The 20,698-nt window shown below is 44.4% G+C and overlaps 1 protein-coding gene across 1 annotated transcript; it reads left to right on the top strand.

Moving 5' to 3' along the window:
* Positions 1 to 697: 697 nt before the first annotated feature.
* Positions 698 to 18,440, top strand: LOC135709187 (venom serine protease-like). The gene is made up of 3 exons (XM_065231411.1): positions 698 to 1,398; positions 3,358 to 3,554; positions 18,297 to 18,440. Exons 1-3 carry the CDS (start codon positions 726 to 728, stop codon positions 18,438 to 18,440), a joined length of 1,014 nt encoding a protein of 337 aa, XP_065087483.1. The 5' UTR covers positions 698 to 725.
* Positions 18,441 to 20,698: the final 2,258 nt, after the last annotated feature.

Genomic DNA, 20,698 nt, shown 5'->3' with positions numbered 1-20,698 from the left:
ATGTAAGTACATTGAACCTCAAGCTTAAGCAATTCTTAAGACAAACGTTGCAAACGATTTAAAGATGAATGTGCCATTTTTGAACATTGAACAGTTTGTTTGACTACTACTATGCCATCAGAAGTAGTGAATATATCAAAATACTATAAAAACTTTGTCTTAGCGATATCATGTGCACCCAGTAAAAGGTTTATTGAAATGATTCATCATTTAAACCGATTGTAAACGGCTGATACTCACTTCACTCAAATACCTATTTCAACAGTCATGCTTTGTATAATATTTTTCATCAAGCCACCTTAATTCAATTCATCAACGATAAACTATTTTTATGTCAATTATTGTGGCCAAAAAAGTACAGACTTCCTTCATTTTCAAACAAGTGTGAAATATAAAACACCACACTTCAGCTGCTGTCCTGGTCACTGAAAAGTGGATAATAGCTCAATTTCATTCACTGCTTCTGTTTGTGCCACGGCAAATAACGAGCTTTTAATGACTTTACAGCGAGTATCACTGTGCGCAATGATGATGGCCGCCACCGGGAGAAGCAGCACCGGCAGCTATGGCCACTTAATGTTGTTTTGTTCTGTTTGCAAGTCAACCAAGCCAACCATCCCGTCCTGACTTTCTCAATTCCCAGTGCTTCCACACGGCGATTAGCATCGGAGATCCCATCAGAGGATAGCATCCTTGAGTGTTTTTGTATCTCCTTCTTTTTTACAATGACCACGCGATCTCACCACATTGCAGTGATGTTGTACTTTTTCTGCGAGCTAGCAACTCGTGGTTTCTCGATGACCCCAGAGCAGAAAACGCAAACGAATACAACCATTTGTGGCACGAGATCTAGTGAGTTTCCTCCAGCCAATTGGCCGTTCCACGTGGCACTTTATTACACACTGACCCCGTATCGAATGTACTATCTGTGCGGGGGTACGATAGTGGGTGAGCGAACCGTTATCACCGCAGCTCATTGTGTCATCGGGCAACGGGTGGGGGAAACGATGAACCGCACAATGCTCACAATCCGTGCTGGGATCTATGAGCTGGACGTGGTGCAGAGTCAGAATGTCACATCGTACGGTGTAGGGGCGATAATTTTCCATCCGAAATATGATTCGAAAAATCTGGTCAATGACGTGGCGGTTTTGACGGTCGCCGAGAGCATTGAGTTCAACGCGGTGATTCAACCAGCATGTTTGTGGCCTCCGGAGGAAAGCAGTTTACGCGGAATTCAACGCACTGTCGGTACCGCTATCGGGTGGGGTATTGACGATACGGAGCAGTTTTCGAGAACACTGAAGGAGAGCACCAATCGGTTGCCATCGATGGGAAAGTGCCGGAAGATGTTTGGAAACTTTTTGGACAAATTCAACGGAACGATCCTGTGTGCACGTAAGTCGAGGAAAAACCAGTCAATAAATTAGGACTACACCAAGATTATCTTACTGAGGTCAGCAATATTTTTTACCATAAATGTGCGTCGCACGTAATGAAACGAAAAATATAAAAATATCTTATTTCTTGTCATCAAATCAAGTGTTGAAAGATTTAGAGAAAATGTAAAATTTTTTATTTTTTAGCTGTTCAAAAATTTAGTGTGAAATTACTGAATAGGGAAGCCGTGATTTAGTGTGAATGGTGTATGGGATATAGGTACCAGCCATGGCTATATGGTCATATTATAGTGTGTTCTAATTATGGCTTAATTGGAACAGATTAGAATAAGAACGTATTGCCATAACTGGGACATCCCAAGTAACAATTTTGGTTTTATGAGGGTTCTGTAGACCACGATTTAGACTTGTAGACTGCTATAAATCCGCAGTAAAACCTGCAATGTTACTTGGGATCTCTCCTATGTGATTCCAAACATTCAATTGTACGCTCAGATTGCATTTCTCATGTAGGCTGTATAGCAGTCCTTAAACGTCATTTGAAAAACATTATATTGGCAAGGAGATGATAGTTATGAGGAAGAAGATTCTGTTTAAGACGCTGAGAAGATCTTGTCATGCCATATGATGCGCGCACGATGATTAGATTGATAGAAAATTATTGACTAATTTGTAGATATTCTGCAACAAAATAGAGCGTGATTCAAATAGGCTACGTAAATAGTTTAGAGGGGGTCAATAAACACATTTTTTGTTATGTTTGACCGATTGTCTACACGGTTGTTTGTAATCTTTCAATTCTTGTCTACAGTCATCGGGTTAGATCGTTAGACCGTTAATTTTTTAAATGAGAATTTTTCGTAAGGAATTCAATCTCTTAAACCATTCGTCTTGGTGTGAAAACAAACAATCTGAAATTTGAACTTCGTACGTTAATGTTTAGAGGTCGCTGAATGGATTTATAAGTTGCCTAGTACAAGAGACACACACGCAGTGGAAAGCTCGCAACCGTAGTTAACTACATAGGCACTAGTGTTTCATGACTTCACAATAAATGGGCCCACATGGAATTTTATGCAAAATCAGAGATTTCCATATAAGGTCTGGTATTTCAGACCAAATCAAATAATTTATGAAACATTAATAAAACATTTGAAATATTTGAAATGTTTTTTAGTAATATTGGATCTAGAAATATTTTCGGTGATTTCCATAAAAATATCTGGAACATTAAATAATGTTCAGAATTTTTGTACAATAATAATTAATTCCGATATAGTTTATAAGACAATGATAAGAAAAACACTTTCTTGATTTTATCTCAATGTTTCTAAGCAGTAGCAGGTAAAATTCTGATTTCAATCCGAGGTTAATACCCCGTTCACATTACAGCGCATATCACGTGATATACGCTGTCTTGCAATGAGCACTCATACATCTAGTTTTCACTGGAAATCCTATGTATGAGTGCTCATTGCAAGACAGCGTATATCACGTGATATGCGCTGTAATGTGAACGGGGTATTAAGTGATGGGTGTATTTTTCAGTACTGCATTCATATCGTACAATCTGGGTGACGCGAAGACGGAGTAAGAACCTAACCAATATCGAGCTGTCCACTTTTTCACTCTACTGGTATGAAGAAATGAAAAGAAGTATTACAGTCAATACATATGAAAGTAATTCAAGTAATCCTTAAATCAGTCTTTTATTGCCAAATGATTAATTGTGCTTGTAGCGTCACTTTAAAGAATTTATAAATTTAAACAAATAATCGAAAAGTCATGATTTAGCGTCAAATGCAATTGCTACCAACGGATGGTGATTAATCGATTATTTCATTTTCGACTAAAAACTACAGCTACATTTTGTTCGTATGACCCATTTTATAATAACCCATTTAACTTAACTATGTAAAAAGTATGTAACATAAATTATACGTACACTATCTTCCAGGAACCGGAGTTTGCAGCGGCAGTGGAGGCAGTGGCCTGTACGTGCAGCGAGGCGACCGACTGTTCCTTCGAGGTATTGTGACGTTCGGTCCAACCACTGGACATAGTAAAAAATGTGGCATTGATACGCTCACAGCATTCCTGAACATTGCCCACTACACGGAATGGATTCAGCAGGAGATGCAGCACAGCATCACCGTCAGTGAATGACTTTGTTGTATCATTAAAGATTATGGTTCTTTCACATATTAATATCTTGTAGCATATGCTTCCAACAAAAAGCACGGCAATTTTATTTTATTTTTAACAAATGTTCCTCGAACAACCTAGAGTTCCCGGTCTATTCAATACATTACTTACGGTAATTCCTTGTGAGTGCCAGCGCTTGTTGTTTCAGACCGAAGAAAACATCCAACCGCTAATAATGATGCCAACAAGGGCTCAGGACAGATACAAATTCCAGAAATATGTACGAAAGCATCCTTTCATCGCATTTTGAATCATGAAACGAAAGCCTTTGATATGGCTTACAGATGGTGAAAGAAAGGAAAACCGCTGAAATAACATCATGCCATCATAAAAATAGCTATCCGTCAGACGAGAAGCATGACCGTGGTCGAGCTGTGGTTTTTTTGCTCCCTCATAAATAAAGTTGAATCTTCATCGATGTCCTTCCGGTCCCAGAAAATCTTCGATAAAAGCTTCCCCGAGGAGGACTATCTATACTGCATCGAGCACCACCGAAGGAATGAATGAGAACTGGAGATAGTGAGGAAGCCAAACAAGGCCACACCACATCGGCCATCATAGTGCCAGAGTAAACCAGCGAGCAAACGAAAGGACGAACGAGCGGACGACGTGAATGGGTGGCAAATTTGCATTATCGGGACAGGAAATGAGAAATTAGTTTAATGATTCATGGAAAAAGTTTAATTTGTATGATAAATTGCAGCGGAAAATGTGATCAAGCTGGTGGGCTACGAGAATCGTCGTGTTTCGCTGTCACTTCCCAGTAGTATCGTGTACCGGCGGCTAGCTGAAGCGCATGACGGCCAGTCAGTTTGAGTTGGGATTTCGGTTTGAGAGGAAGTAAGCGGGAAATTCTTTCAAACTTGTCCGACCGATCATTTGAATAAAACATGAATTCATCTTAAATGCCAGGTTAATTTTTGAAAACTTCAGGTCGTTTTCAAATTTTACAAATAGGGTAGAAAACTACTTAGGCAAAAGAGCCTTTTAGCGAGCAGAAAATATCAATTATATCAATTATTTCAACATTTGGTACGATACTAAAGCTTAAAAGTTTTAATTACAAAGTCTATTAGAACACACTATGAATTAATATTTACATCCATTCTTCACAAAGACAAAAAGAAGTACTCTTGCCTCATCAGTATGCCGAATTGGATGGAATTTAAACCCGTTTGACGAATTTCAAATTCAGAAGCAGTGATAGATAAAAAAAAATTGGAATAAGACTACGTACACTTTATGAAAACCGACAAATGAAATTACGAAAGATTTTGAACGTTAATAACTTAGCTGCCCCTGGACCAATTTCAAAACAATTATCACCAATCGATCAGAAACATTTCTACGCATCGATAACAATGTTTTTGACTGTTGTTTTTTAATTGAAACTATTGAAAAAGTGGTAAACTTCAAGCATTGTCCAAAAGCTTCGAAATAACTAACAAATGCACCAATTACGTATATGCATATGCTGCTTCCTCTACACATTCATCAGAGAATGGTTCCTAGATGTAACAAGTCGAAGTGACATTTACCTCCGATCTTCGGGCGTGTACGAATAGGGAGGATGCAATTGCGGAACATTTTGCTGCCAATTCAGAACCACACGCCCCCAACGACCACACAAAATGTTCTCTGTTTTTTTTAACTTGGATTTGTTTTCCGTCGATCTTGTTTTCCATGCTGAACACCTGCTCACCTGAACCCTACCTATCGACCCATCAACTCATGAACTGGGAACCAACGGCTTTACTTCCCTTCCGAAGGAAGGCGTGATCAGAGATGTTATGCCTCAAAACATCCCGGAGGCGCTGACTGGGATTGAACCCAGGTAATTACACTTACCGCTTACCGCTACACCACCGGCGCCGATGCTCTCCAGAGGTGTAATCCTGTAACCAAACTTTTCAGGGCCACCAATGTTACGTTGGTGATAAGTTTTAACCTCCGAAACCACACAGAGTGCGTCCCTGTCGCTTCAGAGCGTAGACGACATCCATGGCCGTGACGGTTTTGCGCTTGGCGTGTGCAGTACAGGTGACGGCATCACGGATCATAATTTCTAGGAACACGTTCAGCACACCTCGGTTTTCCGCGTAGATCAGATCGGAGATACGCTTGACACCACCACGTTGAGCCAGACGACGGATGGCAGGTCCTGGATGTTCTCACGCAGAATTTCCCAATATCGATAAAACTGCATCATCATGACTGTATGTAGCCAATGGGAAGCGAGAAAATATGGTACCGGCAGAGCTGGTTGTCTATATAACAGTTTTCTAACTATGCTTTTGGCTTGAGACAAAGCTCTTGAAAAAGAAGGCGCCAAGCGTCATCGGAAGGTTCTGCGTGATAACATCCAGGGTATTACCAAGCCTACCATCCGTCGTCTGGCTCGACGTGGTGGTGTCAAGCGTATCTCCGGTCTGATCTACGAAAAAACCCGAGGTTTGCTGAAGGTTTTCCTAGAAAAATCCGTGATGCCGTCACCTTCACTGAACACGCCAAGCGCAAAACCGTCACGGCCATGGATGTCGTCTACACTCTGAAACGACAGGAACGCACTCTGTACGGGTTCGGAGGTTATCATTGTATGCATTCTCCTGCTGCGCGACATCTTCAAAATCGTCTGAACTGTTAAACCTGGAAAGATAGAGCTGGATAACAGCTTTTGTAAACAATGACTTCTCTCGAAGATTTCTAAGAATTCAAGGCACGCCCACGCAATCCAATACAACCATCGGGTAGGGAAAGTCTTCCTCTACCCGATGGTCATGCTGATTTGCGTGGGCAAGCCTTGATTTTGTAGAAATTAATGAGAGAAATCATTGTTTACAAAAGCTGCTACGCCCTAATTTCAGCTCTATCTAGAAATAATACAGAGTACAGAAAGTATAGACTTAAAGTACAGAGAGTACAAAAGGAGAGGAGCCAATGTCGCTACTTGAGAGCAAACTACTCATGATGGGAGGAGTCTGTGTACTTTACCGGCTTGTTCAAAAAGAAAGGCAATCAAAATTTCAGATTCAACATTCTCTGCTTACACGTCAAGCAGTTGAGTTCGGTCTTTGCTCGCTTTGTCGAGTTGTTCGATTAATCTATAGTTTGTTACAAACGTTTGCAGATATACTGCACGTCGCGTCGTCAGTAGTGTCGGTCGCATCGCGTGATGGGAAGACAGCGCTCTCGGAGCCGACTTCGTGAACAAGCGGAGAAGAAGAACAGTGGTGAGGGTAGCTCGGTACCTACCTCAAATAGGTACGCTACTCTGCCCACCGATGGAAATACCAACCCAGTCCCGGTGAAGCGGACGAAAAAGAGGAAGAAGAACCAAGGTCAGTCCGATGGTACGAGCGGACGCGACGATGTTACCGCGACGAACGCCAGCGACATCGGTGATTTCGGCGACACCGTCGAAACCGAGAATTCTGCCGGCCCGAGTACGGCGAAAATCAAGCTTCCTCCACTGGTGGTGAAGGTAGTGCCACTCAAGACGCTCATTGGCGATTTCGCATCGCTGGGCATCGCAGCTGAGTACAAGATCAGCAGGATCGGCACTAAGGTGATGCTCCGGACGAAAGCGGAATACGAAATCGCAGTCAAATTCCTGAAGGATTCCAATGCGGAATACTTCACGCACGACATCCCCGGTGAAAAGCCCTTCAAGGTAGTCATCAGGGGTCTACCGGATGTTGATCCCAAGGCGATCGAAGAAGAACTCAAGGACCGGTACAAGCTGGCCCCAATCGCTGTCTTTCGGATGACGAGGCGAGACGAAAACGTGAAGACGTACCCGGATTGTCTTTTCCTGGTGCACTTTCAGAAGGGAACGGTGACGCTGAATGCGCTGCAGGCTATCCGATCAATCTACTCCATAATCGTACGATGGGAGCCATACCGTGGAGGCCATCGCGATGTGACCCAGTGCCAACGATGTCTGAACTTTGGACACGGCACTCGCAACTGCAACATCAAGCCACGTTGTAGCAACTGCGCTCAAGAACACGCCACTTCCAACTGCCCTGCGGATGGAGCCGTGGCGTTAAAATGCGCCAACTGTGGTGGTGCTCATCAAGGTTCCGACAGACAGTGCTCCAAACGCGAGGACTTCAAACGCATCCGAAAACAGGCGGCAACTAACAACCAACCAGGACGCAAGAAGGACAAAGTCCCGGCATTTCGGACGGAGGATTTCCCGCCCCTTCGTGCTCCTCAGCAAAGGCAAGTGAATTCGCGGGTGCATTCCGCTCAAGCAACTTCCGGTGATTCTGCTGGCCAAAGCTCTCCATCCCCCCCTGGATTCTGGAGACAACCAACAGCGCAAAACAACAACCCCGATCTGTTCTCAGCGGATGAACTGATGGAAATCTTCGTCAACATGTCCGGTGCTCTTCGTAAGTGCCGCAATAAGCCCGAACAGATCCAAGTGCTCGGTAAGTTCATCATCCAGTATGGCGTCTAAACCGCTAAGTATCGTCACCTGGAATGCTTGCTCTGTAAGAGCAAAAAAGATTGAGCTTGCCGACTTCCTCCGCAAGCACAGCATCGACGTGGGTCTTCTAACCGAGACCCATCTAAAGTCCGGCGACAGCTTCTGGTTGCCTGACCACAACATTATCCGGCTTGATCGCACCAGCTCCAGGGGGGGTGGTGTTGCGGTCGTCGTCAAGAAAGGAATAAAATACCACACTCTGTCCCATATCCGCACCACTATCATCGAGGCCCTTGGTGTGGAGGTGGAGTCGTCGACTGGATACGTCCAGTTCATCGCCGTCTACTGCCCTCGACAGTGTGCCGCCAGCAGTGGACTAGCGGCTAAATTCAAGAAGGACCTGTCCACCATCACCCGTACCGGTTCCCGCTTCGTAGTTGGGGGAGATCTGAATGCTCGCCATGAGGCCTGGCGGAACTACCAGCAGAACCAGAACGGTCGTCTCCTGTTCGACCACTCACAGCATGGGCTGTACTCCGTTTGGTTTTCGGATGAGCCAACATTTATCTCACCGGCGGGCAACCCATCGACGCTAGACCTGTTCCTGACAAATATCGGCTTGTCCAAGCCGGTAGCCTTGAACGAACTCAGTTCCGACCACCAACCGGTGGTGTCTGAGCTGGGCTGCAACGTGGCTCCTGCTTCAAGCCTGCGCAAGGACTATCATCGCGTAAACTGGGCCCAGTTTGGACGCGTGGTAGACAGGCACATCATCGACAACCCGCCGCTTGACACCGTGGAGGACATCGACCGAGCGTTGGAGGGACTCCACCAAGCCATAACCGTGGCTGACGAGGCGTGCATCCGACGAGTTCCTGTGAGGGGTAAGTTTATTGCTATTGATTCCCACACCCAACTCTTAATTCGCCTGAGAAATGTTCGTAGACGCCAGTTTCAGAGGACTGGAGATCAAGCGATGAAACGTGAAATGGCCGATCTGAACAAGGAGATTGCTTCCAGAATGGTCTCACTCCGGAACGAAAGTTTCGGGCGGCTTGTCCAGAATCTGGACGACCGCTCCAGACCATTCTGGAAAGTTGCCAAGGTCTTAAAGACGCACCCTAAACCCATTCCGCCACTAAAAGATGAAAATGATGACGATCGGCTCATAATCACCCCTCAGGAGAAAGCAAATGCGATTGGTGAGCATATTGCCAAATCGCACTTGCTTGGCTCCAACATCCAAAGTCCGCTCGAAGTTCAGGTTGAGCAATGCGTACTCAACTTTGATTCCTCCCCTTGTGCCATCCCTCCGGAGGATAGAATCACAGTTGAACAGATTTGCTCAGCGCTGAAATGCACCAAAAACATGAAGGCCCCCGGGTTTGACGGAATATTCAACCTAGTGTTGAAAAATCTCAGCATGAAGGTTCACTCTCTGCTGGCTGCTGTCTTCAACAGATGCTTGGAACTGCACTACTTTCCAAGCATCTGGAAGACAGCGAAAATCATACCTATCCGCAAACCCGGGAAGGACCCAACGCTAGCTTCAAGCTACAGACCAATCAGCCTCCTTTCAGAGCTGAGCAAATTGTTCGAGAAACTCATTCTCAATCGTTTGCTCAAGTTTGTCGAGGAAAATAACATTCTCCTTCCGGAACAGTTTGGGTTCAGAAAGGGGCACTCCACCAATCACCAGCTAGTGCGGGTGATGAATAACATCCGAAGTAACAAAGCTGTATCCAAGTCCACAGCCATGGCATTGTTAGACGTTGAGAAAGCGTTTGATAATGTCTGGCACAATGGGCTTGTATACAAGCTCTGTAACTTCAACTTTCCATTACATCTGGTTAAAATCACCCGTAGCTACCTCCAGCAAAGGTCGTTTAAGGTATCGTTGAATGGTTGTCTTTCAGACACGTTTTTCATCCCAGCAGGAGTCCCGCAAGGCAGTCTGCTGGGCCCCTTGCTTTACAGCATTTACACTTCCGACATTCCTCCCCTTGGAGACGGTTGCGTGTTTTTCCTGTTCGCAGATGATACCGCAATAGCCGTCAAAGGAAGGATGCCTCGCGAAATAACGAACAAACTTCAACGATGCCTTAACGCCTTTGCTGATTATGCCACCACGTGGAAAATCAAAATCAATGCTTCCAAAACACAAACAATCATGTTCCTCCATCGACAATCACCCAAACTAAAACCGGCTCCCTCTTGTACTGTAATCATGGATGGCACAAGGGTTGAGTGGTCCGCCGAAGTAACCTATCTCGGGATGTTGTTTGACGAAAAGCTTCTATTCCGCTCGCATGTGGAGAAAACCGTAGTCAAGTGTTCCGCCTTGGTTAGGTGTCTGTATCCACTGATTTGCCGCAGATCCCGCCTCTCAAGGGTGAACAAACTGGCCGTCTACAAACAAATCATAGCACCTGCGATCCTCTACGCAGCTCCGGTGTGGGAATCATGTGCACAGACTCACAGGAACAAAATTCAGGTAGCTCAGAATAGAGTGCTGAGGATGGTTCTTGATCGTCCTTTCGACACTAGAATAACAAATTTACATGAAGAGGCAGGCATTGCCAAAATAGATTCCAAAATTAACGAAATTAAGACTAAATTTGCACAAAAATGTAATTTATCAGAACATGCTTTTATAAGCAATTTGTATATAGTAGGTTAGGTGTACATAGTAGTTGTAGGTTAGTTGTAGTTGTAAATAGTAGTTATAAGTAGTCTCCTTTTTCCAATTCAAATCAAACCAATCCCACCAAGGTGGTCATACTTTAAAATAGGCCTGATAGGACTAGGAACTGTAAATAATAATTAAAATCTCAAATGTACCAAAGTTGAAAAGACGAATCTGTGTCACTTAAAAAATTCATACATGTAAACCACACAATCACAAGAAATAAAGATCATTTAAATGGCAAAAAAAAAAAAAAAAAAAATTCAGATTCAAAACGCAGCAAGAAGAGGGAGATGAATCGAGGCCAGTCCGATGTCACTGCGACGAACGCCAGCGACATCGGTGATTTAAGCGACGCCATCGGCAACGAAAATTCTGCCGGCCCGAGTGCGGGAAAAGTAAAGCTACCTCCATTGGTAGTGAAAAATGCCCATCTTAATGAGCTCATTGCAGATCTAGCTACGCTGGGTGTTAAAGTCGAATACAAGTTGGGCAGAGTCGGCACCAAGGGGGTGCTCCGTACCAAATCGGAGTATGACTTGGTCGTCGCCCACCTGAGGACTTCCAAGGTGGAATTCTTCACCCACGACATTCCCGGTGAGAAGCCATTCAAGGTCGTCATTAGGGGCCTACCAAACTTCGACCCGAAGTTTATCGAAGCTGAAATCAGAGACCGGTACAAGCTGGCCGCAAGTGCCGTGTATCGAATGACAAGAAGAGACGAGAATGTGAAGGCGTATCCGGATAGCCTTTTCCTGGCACACTTCCAGAAGGGAACGGTGACGCTCAACGCACTGAAAGCCATCCGGTCCATCAATTCCATCATCGTCCGCTGGGAGCCATACCGTGGCGGCCATCGCGATGAGACTCAGTGCCAGCGGTGTCTGAACTTCGGACACGATACCCGCAACTGCAGCATTAAGCCACGCTACGGAAATTGCGCTCAAGACCATGCCACCTCCGAATGTGCTGCGGATGAAGCTTCATTTTTTTTCGGAAAGTGTCTGTCAATGACATATGCCAAGACATTGGAAATAGTTTGAGCGGCGGACTCAATGTCAACGGTATCCAATAAGTCACCCAAATCTAAACTGGAGAGTAACTCAGAGCCCAACCTTGTTGCAGCCACTGCCAATCAAGAGACTGATACCAAATTCTGGCTGTACTTGTCGAATATTCATCCAGATGTCAGCGATGAAACGGTAACGTGTATGGTGCGTTCAAATTTGGGAACGAGTGATACCTCTGTAATTAAACTTGTTCCTCGTGGCAAAGACGTACGTTCCCTAACTTTCGTGTCCTACAAAGTTGGGATGGCAGCGGATCTGAAATCCAAGGCAATGTGTTTGGACACATGGCCCGGCATAAGATTCCGGGAGTTCGAAGACACTGGTAAAAAACGGGATTTTTTAAAGCCAGTCCGTCTACTTAAGGCCTAACTCGGACTGTGCCATGTACTCCAATCATGCATCTTGTGTTCAAGAATTGTGTGAGCCTGCTGAAACTACCGATACAGTCATAGTTTTGAGAGACTATAATCTGCCTAGACTATCATGGCAATTTGATGCCGACATGAATTCTTACATCCCGACCAACGCTTCATCTGAACAAGAAATCGCTTTGACCCAGTCGATCCTTGCATGTGAATTACAGCAGGTTCAGGATGTACGTAACGTAAACGAGAGATCACTTGAACTGGCTTTCGTTAGTGATACTGACAGAATCGAACTTTTCGAATCGCCCTGTGGAATTTTAAAACTCGACGCTCATCTCAAATCTTTTATCATCAAATTTGACTACCTTCGTAATACTGACGACGTTGGGCTGGACCGTTGTTATTACGATTTCAACTTCTGCAATGAACCCCTTATCAACGCCCGGATAGGCTCGATAGACTGGACGACGCTTTTGACTGATTGTGACGTTGACGATGCTGTTTTCCGGTTTTATGGTGCCATTTTCGATATCATCCACGAATATACTCCTATTCGACGACATTGCCTCCGTGTTCACTACAATCAACCATGGTGGACCACGGAACTTAGGAACCTCCGAAACAGGTTACGGAAAGCAAGGAAACGTCTTTTCAAACAACGGACTAAGAAAAACAGGCGATTACTTCACGACATGGAGGAGCACTACACCAATCGGTTGAACACAGTTTTCCATGAATATGTATTGCGCATTGAGTCGTAGGCAAAGCGGGATCCATCGTATTTTTGGACCTTCCTGAAGAAACTTAGGCGGGATGGCGGTATCCAATCGATGTGTCCTATAAAGAAGCTCGTGCTGACTCCGCGGAAGAAGCTTCTGATCTCTTCGCAAAATTCTTCAAGGATGTTTTTTCGACTACCCCTCCCGCTCATTCTCTGGATGATCGTCGTGACTGGATGAGCAGCATAGCTCATTACAACTTGCATTTGCCGCAATTGGATGTATCTGTTGAAGAGGTGATGAAAGTTCTTTCATCTGTAGATCCTTCTAAAGGCCCTGGTCCAGACTGTTTGCCGCCATTGTTCATTAAGAAATTTTCTGCATCTCTCGCTTCACCTGTGTCGATTATCTTCAATCGTTCGCTAGTTAGTGGTGTTTTCCCCACAATGTGGAAGGTTGCGTCCATCACACCTATTCACAAAGCTGGAAACATCCACAACGTTGAAAATTATCGCGGAATTTCGATTCTAAGCTGCCTCCCAAAAGCTCTGGAGAAGATCGTATATGAGGTCGTATATCAAGCGGTTAGGCCAATAATTACCGAACTCGTGTTTGTCAACTCGCTGATCAACTCCATTAAAAAACGACGACAAGTTGATGCGATCTACGTGGACTTCAGTGAGACGTTCGATAGGGTTTCACATGTGCTTGCAGTGGACAAAATGAGGTGTATGGGGTTACCTAATTGGGTCACGAAGTGGCTACAGTCTTACTTAACTGACCGCTCAGCTTATGTGAGCATTAATGGTGTTAATTCTCCTAGCTTCGAGATACCCTCTGGTGTTCCCCAAGGTAGCCATTTGGGGCCTTTAATTTTCATCCTGTTCGTGAACGATCTGTGTAGTCGACTGTGTTCTTCGAAACTTATGTTCGCCGATGACTTAAAGATCTTTCGTACAATTAAGTCAAGACTTGACTGCTGCGCACTCCAGAAGGATATTGATTCCCTTTTGCGCTGGTGTACATTGAACGGTTGCAGGTTAATATCACAAAATGCTGCGCAATATCTTTTAGCCGTTCACGCGAGCCCTTACGACATGACTATAGAATAGTACTCAGTAGGTTGCTCTTTGTTCCTTCAGTTAAGGATTTGGGTGTTATCATCGACTTGAAAGTCAGATTCAATGAGCACATCTCCATGATAACTGCTAAAGCATTCGCCACATTAGGTTTCTTGAAACGAAACACACACGCATTCCAGGACATCTACGCGCTGAAATCACTATACTGTGCTCTCGTCCGCAGTCTTCTAGAGTATGCTGTTGTTGTGTTGCCACCCTTTCACGCTATTCAAGCTAACAGAATCGAAGCCATTCAGCGAAACTTCGTAAGATACGCTTTACGTGTCCTGCCCTGGAACGATTCGGTAAATTTGCCGCCTTACGAAGAACGGTGCAGGCTGATTGACCTGGACACGTTGGCAGCAAGGAGGAAACTACTTCAGCGACTCTTCGTGTTTGGATTGCTTAACGGTGACGTGGATTGCAACTCTCTTGTTAGCCAAATCTACATCAATGCTCCTCAAAGAGTTCTACGTAGTTACACGCTTCTGTGGCAATCTACCCATCAGACCAACTATGGCTTCAACGAACCGTGGACTTTGTGCTGTCGTGTGTTTAATGAAACGTTTGATGTATATGATTTTAATATTAGTAAGTCTACTTACAGACATAGAATTCGACAGCCAGCCTAGAAAATATCTGCACAACATTATGTTGAAGATTTAATTAAATAAATAAATAAATAAACTCGGCGATTCTACCATGTTCGGCGCTGCGAAAATCGTATAAGAAAGGAGGTTGATAGGATGGATGCATGGACATGATGTGGCTAGTGCAGAGGCCGCAGAACCGGAAACACAGCTAGAAGTTGAACCAGTATCAGGAAAAGTAGAGGCTGAGTCGTCAATATATTTGCCAGTAATAGCTGGTTAGAAGACCCCCGACCTACATCTACACTCAGGGCCGAGACGACTATGCTGAGCGCTGGCTGGAGCAAGCGCGACTGAGGCAGATAAATCGAGGGCTTCCACAGTACTATCCATGATGCGTCTCGGTGGTGGTCCAGAAGCAGTAGAGGTAGCGTTTCGTAAGAACGGTGTGCAAGTCGGTTCGTTATCGGGCAAACATTTTCGGAAAACCCCGTTTCTCGACTCAAGCGCAGGACCGGGATGTCTGTTGGTCGCTGGCGGAAAGGGATCGAATGCAGAGAGTGGAAAAAGGGCTTCCTCAAGGCGAGCGACAAGAGTGCGTCCTGGCATCCGGCTAGTAGAGGAGACTCCGGGAAACCAACTGGCAGATGTAGTTTCTTTGGCACTGACATTCGGATCAACATCAGGCTCCGAAAGCTCACAATTACAGTAGTACTTGCCAGATGTAGCAAGCTGGGAGACCCTCAGCCCACATCTAGACTCAGGGCTAAGACGACTTCAATGAACGCAAGCATCAATATGCGCGACTGAGCTAGAGGAGCTGGGGACTACCAAAATGCTTTCTACGGTGCGTCCTGGTGCAGCATTATTTTTGGAGATCGTGGAAACATCTACGGTGTGTTCCGGATTTGCAGATGGACCATTCGAGGATAGCGAAGACGCACCGCTTAGCCTCGTGGGATTCGGGAGTACCTGGATGCGGGAAAGCTCATCACACAACGGCGAACACGGCGAACCGCCAACCTCAGGGCCGAGACGACTATGATGAACGAGGGCGGCAGTATTCAGGACTGAATTGGGGTTATTGGGAGCTTCCATCAGGCTTTCTACGATGTGTCTCGGATGCTGAGAGTATGTTAGGCCAGGATATCGTCATCGCTCCATGGGCGCAGAATTGTTTAATTTGGTGACTTTCAGTGTTCGTGAAACTTCAAATTCACGAAACCGTATACTCTCCGGCCAAAAATCACAGGAAAAAGCCGAATCACGTAGATCCTCCTTTACGCCAATCTTGAATGACACGAAGTTCAACGTGGATGGATGTCTCCTTCTTGGTACCAGCTTATCCTTACAAATATGCGAATGTCGTCTACAATGTGCAGACTTCGTTTGGGTCTTGTAGTCGAGTATTAGTATTTTAGACGAAATACGCGTATCTGTCAAGCAATTAGGGTAGTGGAATTGAATGGAAATTATAAATCCTTCTCTATTTTTTTTATTTCAATGACGTATTGATTCCAGTAGTAAATAGCTTTCATAGATGCAAACTTTCAAGAATACAGGGTAGATGTATCAGTCAAGGCTTTGCATTCCTATTATGGTATGTTTCAGTTATGCCGTATAGGAATTTCCTTAGGGCATTATTGGGACATTCCATAATATGAACGTACATCTATGACTGGTTCTTATTCCTCATTTCAAAATTCCAACATGACAGACACATTCAACACATTTCAGCAAGAGCAATGAGTAATAAATAGTATCCTTTTCTTTTAGAATTTCTTAATCGTGTGCTAAAATATTCCTACATATAGGGTAGGTGAGCCAGTAGTGGAAGTACTAAGCCAATTTATCAATTAAAAACTAAAAGGGACAGCCCTGTGGGGTAGTACGCAATGGCAACGCAGGACTACGTGGTCTTATATAATAAATCTTATTTGATAACTGCAGCAGGACTTGTGTTTTTATGTTTTGATTTTCTGTTCTATTTACTATCGTACAAGCAGAAGCAATACTTTTATGCGCGGAATCTGACGAAATATTGCCAATGCCCATGATTGTGCTGGGTAATTTTAACATGGACCTCATGAACGAAAGGAACTTGAAGTTCGTCGAATTCATGAAGAAATATTTGCACCTGGACATGGCTTCAAATTCTTCGGAGGCAACTAGTGTTGGTGGATCGTGCGTGGACTTAAATTTCGCCTTGACAGTAAAAAGTATAACTCTTACACTTTAAACCATAGCCTAATTTTGTCACTTTTCGAGTTGTAGGCTTTTAACTCAGGGCATTTATCATCGTTGCCAATCTGCACCGTACCGGAGTGTGAGCCAACAGCAAAGCCATGCTGCGTTCATCAGAATTCATCTGACAAATCAAACGGCCCTTTTCAGGGTCACAATAATTTTCAGGCTTAAGAGTTAATTTAAATTTCTATCTTCTCAATGTAATTCTTCAATGCATTCCGTGTAAATATTTACATCATTGACAAATCTCAGGTATTCATGACTTTTAGATCTTTGAAAACAACGCGAATGAAGAAAAGAGACCTACTGCGTCAGAATCTGTCATGATTACCTTAGTTTTGTCAAAAAAAAACTTAAATATTTATGCTGCATGCAGGAAAGAATAGGCAGTCCTGCAGTTTTGTGTCAACCATATGATATGATCACCATAAATACTTCCTTTTACGGCTACTCCTAAACCATCTCTTTTGAAATTGACCCTGAAAAGGACCGTTTCAGATAGGGAAAATGAACGAAGCTTGACCTCCGAATCCATACAGGGTGCGTCCCTGACGCTTCAGAGCGTACGCTTGTCGTCTTTAAAGTAGGTAACAGCGTCACGAATGACGTTTTCCAGCAACACCTTCAGCACACCTCGGCTTTCCTCGTAGATCAGACCGGAGATACGCATACGACGAGCTTTGACGATAGTCTTGGAAATACCCTGTAAGTTATCATGCAACACCTTACGATGACGCTTGGCTCCTCCTTCGCCGAGTCCTTTGCATCCCTTGCCACGTTCAGACAATGTTTATGCTGTTTAAACTGCCTTCGGGTACGGTTGACAGGAAATGGATGCGAAAAACTTTCCATTTAACTCTAGAGAGCGAGCTCAATACATATTGACCTGGTTGACGGTCTAACAAAGAATGATGCTTCTTTTGACTATGAATACCTCTTTTGTACCTACTCGAAGGCTAAATTCTTCTTGCAAGTTGTTACATTTTTGTTCTTCCATCGTTTATGATTAACGGCGCCGGTGGTGTAGTGGTAAGCGTGATTACCTCTCACCCCAGCAGGCCTGGGTTCAATCCCAGTCGGCGCCGCCGGGATGTTCTGAGGCATAACATCTCTGATCACGCCTTCCTTCGGATGGGAAGTAAAGCCGTTGGTCCCCGGTTCATGAGTTGATGGGTCGATAGGTAGGGTCCAGGTGTGGGAGCTGCCTTCCTGGCACGTCGGTAGCATTGGTGCTCAGCACGGAAAACAAGATCGACGGAAAAAACAAAACCAAAGGAAAAAAAAAAAATCGTTTATGATTGGTTGAACATAACAAAAGTATGTTATTAAATATAGGAGAAAGCGGTTGAAATTTTTATTCAACGTGCACCGTAACTAAACAGACCGCTCGTAAGTCCACCGGAAGAAAGGCTCCTCCTGAAATCGCCCAGGATTTTCAAGACCGATCTGCTCTTCCAGAGCTCGGCCATTGCAGGAATCCAGCAAGGCCATCTGGTCGGTCTGTTCGAAGATACCAACCTGTGCGGCATCCACCTCAAGCGTGTCACAATTAAGCCAAAGGACATTCAGCTGGCTCGTCGTATTCGTGGTGAACGCTCTTAATTTCTCCGTCGAAATCTAACAAAACTGGCCCTTTTCAGAGCCATTAAAAGATTTTACATTAGAGTTGGGAAGGAAATTTCTGCTGCTTTCACTGATCGCATCACAGTGAATCCTGATCTAAAAATTGCAACCAACAAGTGCCTAGAACCAAAAGCGGTGCGATGCTAGTTTTCATTGCTGTGACGACGACTGTAAGGGACTTAGAAGCAGAAGAATGAAAGCCAATTCTCTATCGATTTCCTCTTTTGTGATCACCATGGCTTCACTTACCTATTTCGCACTATTTCTGCTATTCTCTTCAATCATCCACAACAACAATGGTATCAATGAATGTTGGCCGTCCAGTTAACGTTATCCGACCTTCTTAGTTCCTCCTCGGTGAATGATCAGAACTTGCACAGTGCGGTTATTACTAGAGACCGAGAATTCCTCAACATCTCCACGGTTGTCTCGGGAAGGATAGTTGTGTAAGTGAGGTAGATTATTTTTAGATCAGGATTCATGTGATAAGTGATGCGACCGGTTAAGCAGAATTTGTTTTTATTTAAATTTAGTGCGGATAGGATAAGGCAAAGTGAAAAATTGCAAGTATGGATTGAACCCCAACCTGTGTTGGGAAAGCAGCATAAGCATGTGCGTAATTGGTCGATTTATTAGTTAATTCGACGCTTTTGGTCAATGCTGGACATTGTTACATATTCGAGATTATGCCGACGAAATGCGCCAACAATCATCGAAATTACCCTATACTTCGAGATCAATAAAAACTAGATCACCAACCATCAACTCTTCTTGTCGCACTATGTCACTAAAGCAAAAAGCATTGAATGCGCTCTCGCGCGATCGCACCAACAATAGTGTGAACCAAGAATAGTGTGAACGAACAATTGGTGGAAATTGTGTCGATAGCAGGCATGTTATAAGCCTCGAGCATTAAAATTTTAAGGATTCCAGAAAGGTAGTGTTGTGAGATTGGTGGGTTTGCTGTATTTTCCTGGTGATCGACACATGTTTGAAGTTTGCACATACCAGAAGAAATGCGCAATCTCCCGACCCAAGCACCCAGACAATAGACCTGCAATTTGGTCTTTCATTGCAGGCACGTTCCAGACCAACGAACAAGAGGTCAAATTCGTCAAAGTGCGACGACTCACTTCTTCAACTACACTTCTACTTCAGACTCTACAACGCAGAATACACGAAGGCCTTCGACAGGTAAAGACAAAAATTATCACCAGCAAATGTGACGAATGAAAGGTTAACGTGAGTGCCACCTCTTCAGAGGGCCTTTATTTACAGTCCAAAATCCGCTGGTTCATCGACGTGACGCCAACGCACCCGACCGTTTGAAATAGGCCGAGCAATTCTACCTTTCCCACTGTTTCCCAGCCGCGTTTGGCAGATCGGTTGTCCCTGACCCTCGCTAGATCGAGCGACAAGGCCTTGAAAGTGCCCTTCGAAGGCTGTACAAAGGCTGTGACGTGTAAGTTGAGAGAGAAAGAGAGAGCGGCAATACGGTAGGACGGATTCTAGCCGTGCGACAAACGTCGCGTAACAGTGCGACGTCGGTTGTTCGAGCTACAAGTCGGTGAGACTCATTGCCAACATTGCGACAAACCTTGTGGCGCGATAGGTTCCAGTGCATCGAAGCTACAGCAACGCCGCACACTGTAGTGCAACCAAGGTCGATAACCTTCGAAGTTGTTTGACAAACAGCAACACATCGCTCTACATTGGCATGCAGGTGAAGGTGTGACGGGGCCCCCAACGCTAAATGCAACGAAGAAGAAGTCCTGGGAGAAGAGATTAATGTATGTATGTTAGGCGTAGTAGAGGTAGGATGAGCATTAGACTATTGAGCCACAAATACCACGTTACATTACCGTGCCATAATTGAATCTTTCCTTAATGAAATTGAATTCACTTTGAATTTAGTCCATCGGTTGCTAGTGCACCTTTCAATTTGTGCGTGGCTAGTCGGCCTGAGTAAAAATTTGAGCGAGAGCAGTGTGGTACTACACTTTGAACCACTATTCTCTTCCGCAATATCGTTGCCTATAATTAGCACGGTAAATTGACTATGTTTGCCGATATCTTAAAGACATTAGGTCAAGGTCCGACAATTCTCCAGTCTTAATCGGAAATTGTCACAACATTTACCACTTTTTCAATAGTGAATTAGAAAATCAACAGTCAGAAGCATTGCAATTGATGCGTAGAAATGTTGCTGATCGATTGGTGATAAAAAATTTGAAATA

This window comes from Ochlerotatus camptorhynchus, unplaced genomic scaffold (assembly GCF_037179485.1).
Source record: "Ochlerotatus camptorhynchus isolate MF236.1 unplaced genomic scaffold, CSIRO-AGI_Acam_v1.1 ptg000353l, whole genome shotgun sequence".
NCBI classification, from domain to species: domain Eukaryota; kingdom Metazoa; phylum Arthropoda; class Insecta; order Diptera; family Culicidae; genus Ochlerotatus; species Ochlerotatus camptorhynchus.
This window is presented reverse-complemented; position numbering and strand designations above follow the sequence as displayed.

Excerpts from the sequence above, each read along its gene's own strand:
- LOC135709187 (XM_065231411.1), top strand. The coding sequence starts at position 726 with ATGACCACGCGATCTCACCACATTGCAGTGATGTTGTACTTTTTCTGC. Across the intron at positions 1,399-3,357 it reads CGGAACGATCCTGTGTGCAC|GAACCGGAGTTTGCAGCGGC; the intron begins GTAAGTCGAGGA and ends ACTATCTTCCAG. Across the intron at positions 3,555-18,296 it reads AGATGCAGCACAGCATCACC|AGCTCGGCCATTGCAGGAAT; the intron begins GTCAGTGAATGA and ends CTGCTCTTCCAG.